Consider the following 11,106-nt stretch of genomic DNA (forward strand, 5'->3'; position numbering starts at 1 on the left):
AGGGCTTTTATTTTTTTGGTGTAAACATAGCTTAATTGAGGAGTTAGAATCAGTTTATGATGTACTCGATTCCTTACGAGAAAATTAAGGACTAGGAGCTTATTTTTTTTGCTCATCTGGATGTAAATATGGGAGACTACACACCCTTTCTGTAGTTTGTTATTAATACACAAAAATGTTACCTGTTCAAAAAAAAAAGTATAGACATTGAACAACCTTTTGCATGTATTTCTTTGATTAAGGGATGCTTTAGTTTTTAGAGTTCAATTACTTCGTATAAGTTCTAGCAAAATTATGCTTCTCTGACATTGCAATCTTCTTATTGTTACAACAACTTACCTGGTATAGTCCCATAAGTGGGGTTTGAGGAGGATGGGATGTATGCAGGCCTTACCTCTACCTTTGTGGGATAAAAGGGAGATTGTTTCCGAGAGATCCTTGACTCAAGGAAATCGTTTTCAGAAAATGGTTTGAAAGAAAAGCAAGGGTAAAGCTATGATGAAAATATTGGAGAAAAGAAAGCACAAACAATAGAAACTTAAGACAACCAAAATGAAAGAAATGACAGTAGTAATAAAATTGAAGAATAAGATAATGCGAGCATAATAGTGACAATAAGGGAACCGATAAATGCTCTAGAATCCTGCTCCACCAAGTGTTGTGAGAGAAAACATTCTACAACCAACTAACCATCTATCCTAATCCTCTCTTTTCATGATCTCCTCTCTAGGGTTATTCCTTGGTGAGCTGAAGCTGTGTCATGTCTAGTCTAATCTCCCTAATTCTTCCTTGGTCTACCCCTACCTCTTCTGAAATCCATCACTGCCAACTTCTCGCACATCCTCACGAGGGCGTCTGTGGTCTTCCTATTCTTATGCTCAAACCATCTTAGTCTTGCTTCCCACATCTTGTCCATCACAACAACTTCTCCCTGTGTACCCCGTATATCTTCATTCTAATCTTGTCTCTTCTAGTATGCATACATATCCATCTAAGCATCCTCATTTTGCTATCTTCATCTTCTGAATATGCGAGTTCTTGACTGACCAACACTCCACTCCGTACAACACAGTCGGTCTAATAGCCACTCTACAAAACTTATCTTTAAGTTTCGCTGATACATTATTACCAAGTCAAGAATGTATCAGTGAGAGATGTGTGTTTGAGAGAAGCTTCAATTCTACTTATATGGCTTTAATTCCAAAAAAAATAGGTGCTTAGGAGCTCACCGACTTCAGACCTATTAGCCTGATTGGTATGTGTACAAGATCACCTCCAAATTACTCACTGAGAGAATAAAAATGGTTATACATAAACTGGTGGACCCCAACATTTGGCCTTCATAAAAGGGAGACAAATAATGGATGCCATTTTTATGGCAAATGAGTGTGTTGACGCTAGAACTAGTTGTAGTGTCCCAGGCATCCTATGTAAGCAGGACATTCAAAAAGCTTATGACCACCTCAATTGGAAGTTCCTACTGGAGACTCTTTTTAAAAGGGGTTTTGGAGGTAGATGGCTAAGATGGATGAAGTTTTGCATCAGCACTGTGAAATTCTCAGTTCTAATAAATGGCTCTCGTACAGGTTTCTTCTCTTCACAAAGAGGTTTAGGACAATGAGACCCATTATCTTCTTTCCTTTTTATTATTGCTATGGAGGAGCTAAATAATATGTTGAAAATTCCTCAAGAGAAGTTGTGGCTGAGAGGTTTTAGGGTCTCCAGTAGAGTGGGCGTTGATTTGGAGATTACTAGCCTTCAATATGCAGATGACACTCTTGTCTTCCTGATGCAAACATGAAACAACTCAAGATTTTAAGGGTAATCTTTGTTCTTTTTGAAGCTATCTCAGGACTTCACATCAATTTGAACAAGATTTTCTTATATAAGTCCCTGATTTACTCTCTCTGGCTAGCATTTTGGGTGGAAGGATAGGAGACCTACCAACTACATACTTGGGGATGTCTTTGGGAGCCAAAAGCAAATCCATAGGCATCTGGAATGGGGTGATTGAAAAATGTGAATAAAGGTTGGTGAATAGGAAGAGCCAGTACCATTCTTTAGGAGGAAGATTAACACTCATCAGCAATGTTTTGGACTTTATGCCTATCTATATAATGTCTCTTTTACCTATTCCCAATGGTGTCATTGATAGACTAGATTCTGTGAGAAGAAACTTCATGTGGGAAGGAAATAGTGACACTAGGAAATTCTACTTGGTCAAGTGGGATACTGTGTTTATGAGTAAACGGGGAGGGGGTTCAGGGTAAGGAATTTAAAAATCCAAAACTAATGCCTTATGATGAAGTGGTTGTGGAGATTTGCCTCCACTGAACAAGCACTGTAGAAATCTCAGATGCTTCCGGGCCAAGAGTACTTCCATCCAAAGATTAAGTTCAAACTGCTTAGTTTTGTTTCTTTTTTGGTGTAAACAAGAGTACATGGAAGATCTAGAATCAGTTACATATGTTTCAAGTTACATATGTTTCAGGTTCCTTGTAAATTTTTCTATAGGATTGAAGATCTTCCAGCTACTCTCCACAAATGTAATTAGGAACCTTTAATATGTTATGGCAGCTTCTGATTTTTTGGAATAGAAAACAAGTTGTTACCTTCTCAAAAAAAAAATATAGGACACCGGATGTGAGCATCCATTTCATCCACCTCGCTACGGTGTCCGACTCCTCATCGATTTCTCTATTTCCTTCTCACGGTTGAGTAGGTAAAATTGTGTCTTAAGTAGGTTCAAGAGGCTCTACTACTCTCGGTATTGCCATTGCTATGGTTGTTGCAGATATTATATGTTGAGATGGAATTTGCTAATCTGTGTCAGATATGGTGATATCGATGTTTCAGACAAACTTGAGTATTTTGTATAACCTTGTACTTGTGCCACTTTTGATAGTGTACTAAACATAAATATGGTAGTTATCATCAGACTTATCTGGCAGGTCCTCTAGATGCATGGATGTGCATATTTCTACCTTTAAGCTTCTGATGTGTCAACGGGTTTTTGTAGTTATTTGAAAATATTCTGTATTAATGCATATTTAAGGATATTTAGGTGATGCATAACATTTTTCCCCTCCAGTTTTGCAGGAAAAGAAACTCTTAGATGCTTAGCTCTAGCCTTGAAAAGAATGCCTATGGGTCAACAATCGCTCTCCTTTGATGATGAAAATGACCTTACGTTTATTGGGTTGGTATGCTCTCTCTTCTATATGCCTTACTTTTGTATGTTAAAAGCATTACAACTTTTTTGATTTGTTTATTTACTTTTTGCATGATTTATAGAATACTAACTTAAAACAATCAATCAAATAAAATGATATTTGGAGATTATTTCAAGCAGGTGTTTATCAGTTTAGTCCATTATTTCAACTATGAACTTGAAATAAAGAATTTGCAATTTGGAGGATAGATTTTAGGAGTATTTCAACCAAATTCTCAATTTTCAACATCAAATACTTCCTTTTTTCCAATTTCAACCAAATTATGTCCAATGCCTAATATTGAAAAGAGATGGACCTGAATAGAGTCGAATAGGTACAAAGGATTGAAATAGTCTACTCCAAATAATTTGGAGTAGGGGCGTTTGATTGATTTGATTGGTGCCTCTAATCAAAGTCAAAGTCAAAGTCAAGCCTAAAAATTAATACTCAGTCTACCTGGTCAAATCTCAGAACAAATTACAAAATCTGATTACCTATAAGCTTGTGAGTTCAAATTTATGATTGGTTTCTCATTTAATGTCCAGTTTCATGGTCAGATCCCCTATTTAACTCATTTAAGGAACTAGGTCAAAACCCTCCAAATTTGGTATTCAAATCTCACGAATCTATGATTTAAATTCAACCAAAATCACTTATAAAAATCTGGTGGTGTCAGGGTGAAATTACATGAATGATTGGGAACATATCACTCCAATAATGGCAAAGTTTAGGTTTGGATTTTTCACTGTTCAAATATGTAGAGATCTGTTCCTTCCTTGCGAATGTGGCACCAATCCATGCGATAGGGGAGATCATCTTATGCTGGTGTGTGTGTGTATATGTATGGAATACCTTTTTAGAAGTTATTCATCCTTAATGCATGAAATCGATAAGGGGAGATCATCTTATGCTGGTGTGTGTGTGTATATGTATGGAATACCTTTTTAGAAGTTATTCATCCTTAATGCATGAAATCGATAAGGGGAGATCATCTTATGCTGGTGTGTGTGTGTATATGTATGGAATACCTTTTTAGAAGTTATTCATCCTTAATGCATGAAATCGATAAGGGGAGATCATCTTATGCTGGTGTGTGTGTGTATATGTATGGAATACCTTTTTAGAAGTTATTCATCCTTAATGCATGAAATCGATACTAATCATGATCTTTTTGCACCTACGTGTTCTAATATGTAAGAAAGCTTCATTATCAGAGTTTTAAGTTCATCAAGTCCTAAGATGTTAAACTATCCAAATTGAACTTACAGAAACTACTCTATCCAGTACTACCAATGGTTTCATGTCCTCGATTCTTATAAAGTAGTCCTTATTTTGGAGTATATTTAATACACCGAAGCAAAGATACTACTGCAACCCATTGAGTTTTACAAGGACAGTCTAGAAACTGATGACAACTCACTGAAAAACCAGTCCTTATTTTGGAGTATATTTAATACACCGACTGAAAATCTATGGTTATATACCACTGAATCCGATCTCTACTATTCAGATCAAAGAAAAGAACGTTAGGAACTCACAGTTCAAATTTCAGTTTGATCAAACGGTGAACGAATCGAGAGACTCAAAATAAGGTAGCTGGTATATGACAGAAATTTCTACACTGTTTAAGGGGCCTTAGAAATCAGATAAGGCCTGAAAGTGGGGTTTTCAAAGGGTATATTTTTATCCACATAGGAAAGAAAATAAGTAGCATGAACAAAAATTCAACAATTTTCCCCTTTCCAATTATGTGGAGGAAACGCCACTACGGCAATCAAGCTACATTCTTCAAACTTTCCTCTGGGAAAAGATTTGGTCAAAATGTCAAAACCATTTGTGATATGTGTGAATTTGTTCATGTTGAAGTAATTGATCTGATGGCTTCTTATTCTTTGCAAGAAAAATGACACTTTGACTGTTGCAATAAAGAACATATCTCGTTTGAGAAAAATGACACTTTGACTGGTACTTTGCATCTAAATAAAAATATTCAAAATGGTTTTGGTAGTTCTCAATCATATATTTCACTTAAGCTAGTCAGTAGAGGGATTACTTTGAACATTATTAGTGCATACACGTCACAACTGGGCTTGGAGGAGGAGTTCAAGCACTTCTAGGAGAATTTGGATGAACTTGTGAGGGGTATACCACATACCAAGAAGCTATTCGTTGGTGGAGATTTTAATGGTCACTTCAGGGTAGCTTCTATTGATTTTGTCATTAAGCAGGGAGGATTCTGTTTTGGGGTTAGAAATAGAGTCACTTTTGGATTTTTCTAAAGCTTTCGAGTTGGTGATAGGTAATTTGTGATTTCTGATAAAGGAAAACCACTTGGTTACCTTTGGCTGTGTGGTGGCCAAAACTCAAATAGATTACTTACTTTTTAGGAAAGGTGGTGGAGGCCTTTGTTAGGAGTTCAAGGTTATCCAAAGTGAGAATCTTACTCTCCTACATAAGCCCTTGGCAATGGACTTAGAGATTATTAGGGAGGGGAAGAAGAGGACATTATATGACCTATCGAGGATCAAATGGGGTGGCTTTACCCTTACCTGGGCTTGGGAGATGGGGGAGAGGTTGACGTTGATGGGGGCTTGATAGAGTAGTGGGGATGCGAACAACATGTGATAGGACAACTAGTTGCATTAGGGAAACAACTAGAGATGTGGTAGGGGTTTCAAGGGGTAACTTTGTTGGTCAATGAATAGATTGGTTGTGAAATGGAGAAGTCCATGGCTAAGTGGAAGCAAAGTAGAGTGCTTATGCAAAGTTGATGGAAAGACAAGCGAATGTGGAAAGGTAAAGACACAAAGTTAGTGGTCACGACAACAAAAATGACAACTTTTGAATGCTTGTATGTCAAGCTAAGGGACAAAGGTGGAGATAAAAAGTTGTACAGGCTTACCAAGACGAGAGAGAGGAAAACTCGAGACCAGGATCAAGTGTGAAGTACATCAAAGATGAGGAAGGTAAAGTGCTAGTGGAAGAGACACTCATTAGACGAAGATGACAAGCATACTTTCATAAATTCTAGAACGAAGAAAAGGCAGAGACATTGTGTTGGGTAATTTGGAGCACTAAGAGAGACGTCAAGATTTTGGATATTGTAGGTGTCTTAGGTTGAATATTTAAGGGTATTATTCGTACGATTAACATGGTAAGTGCGACTTGATCAGATGAGATTTTTGTGGAATTTGGGAAGAGTATAGGTGGGGAAGCCATGGTGTGGTTGATTGGGTTGTTTAATGTCATTTTTAAAATGACAAATGCTCAAAGAATGGAGGTGGAGCATAATGGTTCCGTCATACAAGAACAAGGGTGATATCCAAAATTGCAACAATTACAGGGGTATCAAGCTATTAAGTGATACTATTAAAGTTTGGGACAAAGGTGGTCAATATAAGGGTGAGGAATAGTTTGTCCATATCCGAGAACTAGTTCGTATTCATGCCGTGGTGATCAACTATAGAAGCCATTCATCTTGTCAGGAGATTGACGGAGAAATACAAGGAAATGAAGATAGACTTACATATGATGTTCATTTACCTAGAAAAAGCCTATGACAAAGTCTGGAGGGAAGTTCTATGGAGATGCCTAAAGGCTAGAGGTGTTCGCGTGGCTTATATTTAGGGCGATGAAGGACATGTATGATGGAGCCAAGACTCGGGTAAAGATAGTGTGAGAAGACTTGGAGCACTTCCAAGTCGAGATAGATATGCACCAAGGATCAACACTTAGCCCGTTTCTATTTGCCTTGATGATGGATATGTTGACGATATATTCAAGGTGAGGTGCCATGGTGTATGTTATTTTTAAATAACATAATCCTGATTGATGAGACTTACTAAGAAGTTGACGCTAGGTTGAGCAACACTAAAATATAGTATTTGGATTGTAAATTCAATGATGCAACACATGAGGCAAGCGTGAAAGTGAAACTTGATACGCACGTTCCTAAGAGATAGTTTTAGGTATCTTGGGTCTTTGCTCCAAGGAAATGTGGTTTACGATGGTGTCACTCATTATATTGGTGTGATGTGGATGAACAAAGGCTTGCTTTCATAGTCTTGTGTGATAAAAAGGTACCACCAAAACTCAAAGGTAAAATCTATAGAGTGGTGGTTAGACCAGTTATGTTGTATGGGGCAGAATGTTGGCCCCTCAAGAACTCTTATATTCAGAAGATGCATGTAGGGAAAATAAGGATGCTGTGATGGATGTGTGTGCATACTAGAAACAAGAAGATTAGGAATGAGGATATCCGCTATAAGGTAAGAGTGGCTTTCCTGGTGGACAAGATGAATGAATGGAGACTGAGATAATTTGGTCATGTGAAGAGGAGATATGCAAATGTCTCAGTGAGTGAGGAGGTGTGAGAGGTTGAATGTAGTGGGTATGAGGAGAGGTAGTGTTGGAGAAGTATTGGGAGAGATGATTAGATAAGACATGGTGCAAATTCAGCTAACTAAGGACATGACCTTAGATAGAAGGGTATGGAGGTCATAGATTAGGGTAGAAGGTTAAGTAGATAGTTGAGCGTCGTCTTGTTTTTCGATGGTATTAGGTTTGGTGGTAGTCTGGAGTGCCTTGTCTGTCGTAGTACATCCTTATTCATGTAATTTCTTGCTTCTGTTATATGTTACCATCTGTTGTTTATTATGTTTAGGGGATTGCACTATTTTGTTGATGTTACTGTATCTAGCCTGTATGCTGTGCACTGCTTTCATATTAGTTGTCATAAAGTCTTCATTGCCCTTTTTTTCATTACCACTTTGTTTTGCTTCACTTGAGCTGAGGGTCTTTCAAAGACAACCTCTCTACCCTCCCAGACCCCACTTTGTGGGATTTCATGGGGTATGTTGTTGTCACTCATATATTTCACATAATTGCAGTTTGTAAACATAATAACTTTTTGCATATAAATATAGTGTTGTCAAAGCCTCGCTTGGGGCACGCTTGAATCCTGAAGTTAGGTGCAAAACAAGTTGTTCCCTTCCCACTTCCCTTGCTTGGGCTGCACTTAGGTGCAGGCATCAAGACTTGAAGGCATGTGCTTCATCGCCCATGGGTTATGTCTTGAAGTGCAGCACTGACAAGAAATATTTTACCTGATTGTAGTTGTTTATATTTTATTTAAGTTATCACTGCTTGGGTTAATATCAATTTCTCTTTTTGAGAAAGAATATCGATTACTCTTTATCAGACATATATCGATCTTTCTATCTTTTTCTTCATTTGCGCTTCCTTCATAAAATTCCGTGCTCTGTTGTGCAGCGCTTTAATTGCCCCTATCCACTTAAGTGGTTCTCATTTTAATGTTGACCATATGATTATGTACCTACTCTTATATTTGCTTAATTAAAGGTTGGGATGCTTGATCCACCAAGGGATGAAGTAAGAAATGCCATCCTTTCATGTATGAATGCGGGCATACGTGTAATCGTTGTTACTGGGGATAACAAGGTAAAATGAATAGTCCTGTGATAATGAATATCTCAATCAGCAATGATCTGCTCTGGACCCAATTTAATATCTACATAATTTTAGACAACTGCAGAATCCTTGTGCCAAAAAATTGGTGCCTTTGATCACTTGGGAGATTTTACTGGGTTTTCTTATACTGCCTCTGAGTTTGAAGAACTCCCGGCATTGCAGAAATCAGTGGCATTACAACGAATGACAATTTTATCCAGGTAATAACATTGCTTCTTATTGTTACTGGATTCCCTTTAAATTCTTTAATTTATGTCTATAAAACTTATTGACTCCTAGTTTCCAACTTATCCTTTTGTCATTTATAATGGTTGATTTCCATGTTCTTAGGGTCGAACCATCCCACAAAAGGATGCTGGTTGAAGCATTACAGAATCAAAATGAAGTGGTACCTTTCCCCTCTTTTGGTTGTTGCTTTTGATCTTTCCTCAAGTTAGTTTGGCCTTTCACAATTATTTTGTTTATACTAGAAAGGAACCACATAAAAATGTGGCTTGTAACTTTGTCAAGAGTACAATAGTTTTAGGTAAAGTATGAATCATGATAAGCTGTTTTGAACAGGTAGTGTGATGGTAGTAAGGCTGGTGAAATTGTACTTGTACACCCAATCATTTGATTTCAAACCATTACCACTTTGTCTATATGCTGGGGAGACTTCTCCTTCTGCCCGTTAACTGTGTGCTTATTTATCTCTATGATGAGGGGTAGTTTGGCATCTCGAATGCTCCTTGGCTTTTCTCTGATATGTTGTGCCTTTTCATGTCCAATTTTCTGAGCTTACATCTTCAGTATTTAATGATGTAAGATTCTGAACCTATTATATAAATATTCTCATGTCCTTGTGTAAATCTGTTCTGATCTTATAGCCTTCTTCTCAAGCATTTCACTACCTGAGTTTGCTTAACATTGTTATCATTGAAATGGACCATAACCATGTTGAGTTGTTACCTCTGTTATTACTTCTTTTTAATCCTTTGCATGTGAAACTTCTTTCATCCTTATTTAAATGGACAGGGGTCTCTTTGCCTTGTCCTTAAGTGTTTGGATTACCTAATCTTGCTTAAATTCTTCTGTTGAAATGCACTATAAAATTGCAGGAAGCAACCTGTGCTTTTAGTTCCATGCTTATGAAATCTCTCTTCTGAATTATTCCTGTGTTAACAAACTTAGTTCGTTCTCTTTTCTTTTCATATATATATATATATTTTTTTTTTTATATATATTTTAATTCAAAGGTTGCAATGACTGGAGATGGAGTAAATGATGCACCTGCACTGAAGAAAGCAAACATTGGAATTGCCATGGGATCTGGAACTGCAGTTGCAAAGGTACTTGCTTTTTCTGTGTAGCTTATTTCTGGTGATGAATTAAAAAAGCTAGCTAGAAGTCTTTACTGATTTATATTAATACTTCCACTGAGAATTGAATTTCAGATTTCCCAGATGCACTCTAAAGCTTCCCCTTTAGATAGTCAAGAGATTTAAGGTTGTTATGTTTTCTAGCTCAGTAATATGGTTATTCTTTATGGATGCCCATGATTAGGAATCCAGTTATTAGGAAAGTTTTCTTAGCTTAAACTGTTCTTATTTTATGTAGTCTGAACTCCTATATCATGGATACTCATGTATATTTTGTCTAAAATCAATTCAGCAAGAGTTTTTCTCTTTCACTATATGGAATCAGAGTCTCTACAATCTTTAAGTAAACACAAGTAGCTTCCACTTACTAGCTTGAGTGGCAAAAGGTGGAGGATTTGTGGCTTAGGTCGCAGGTTCAAGCCCCACACCATGCAAAGCAAAGCCCGGTATTTAAGTGGAGAAGGGTAGAGGGGCGGGCCCATTATCCACCGAGTTTAGAAGGCTGTGATTGGTCCAAAAGGCGGGTCACAGACGGATTTCTCGGTTAAAAAAAAAAAAAAGTAGCTTCCATTTATTGGCAGAAGGAATAATTGCCCAAGTTTTTCCTTTTTCCATAATATAGTTGACTTTTTCAGTTGCCATTCTAATGGCATTAGTTTTATTTCTGATGACACCATGCCAGCTTTTGGTGATTATTTTTGTGGCATCATCTCTCCTTCAACCCGACCATTTTTCAGGTGAATTTACAAGTAGAACATTTTCTAAAGCTTCTTCTGTCTTCAGGGGATCAGTATTTGGGTATTAAGTCTTCCTCTAAACATAAGTTTTCGGTCATTTTATAAAAATATATCTTCTCTTCTTTTTTCTTCTTAATATCAGAGTTTGGATAATGAGTCCCTCAACATTGAATTTCTGGTCATTGTTCCGGGAAGGTCTTCTTGCCTATTTCACCTCATGGTATAAGAATACGGATTGAGTTACATTTTCCAATCACTGTTTTGAGGAAGTACAATGGAGAAGAGGGGGGGGGGGAGGGTTTTTTTTTT

General features: G+C 37.2%; 1 protein-coding gene across 4 annotated transcripts in view; it reads left to right on the forward strand.

Annotated features, from left to right (window-relative positions):
* Positions 1-11,106, forward strand: part of LOC102595434 (calcium-transporting ATPase 3, endoplasmic reticulum-type) — a 69,480-nt gene that overhangs the window by 42,054 nt on the left and 16,320 nt on the right. For all 4 annotated transcript variants that reach the window (XR_001473495.1, XR_001473496.1, XM_006347803.2 and 1 more), the window contains exons 20-24: positions 3,092-3,203; positions 8,574-8,672; positions 8,757-8,902; positions 9,033-9,090; positions 9,938-10,030. Coding sequence is in view for 2 of the 4 variants with exons in the window: in XM_006347803.2 (XP_006347865.1) it covers positions 3,092-3,203; positions 8,574-8,672; positions 8,757-8,902; positions 9,033-9,090; positions 9,938-10,030 (508 nt within the window). In the remaining 2 variants the exon portion in view is untranslated. The remainder of the gene's footprint in view (positions 1-3,091; positions 3,204-8,573; positions 8,673-8,756; positions 8,903-9,032; positions 9,091-9,937; positions 10,031-11,106) is intronic.

The sequence above is a fragment of the Solanum tuberosum genome, unplaced genomic scaffold, assembly GCF_000226075.1.
Source record: "Solanum tuberosum cultivar DM 1-3 516 R44 unplaced genomic scaffold, SolTub_3.0 scf00094, whole genome shotgun sequence".
Classification (NCBI taxonomy): domain Eukaryota; kingdom Viridiplantae; phylum Streptophyta; class Magnoliopsida; order Solanales; family Solanaceae; genus Solanum; species Solanum tuberosum.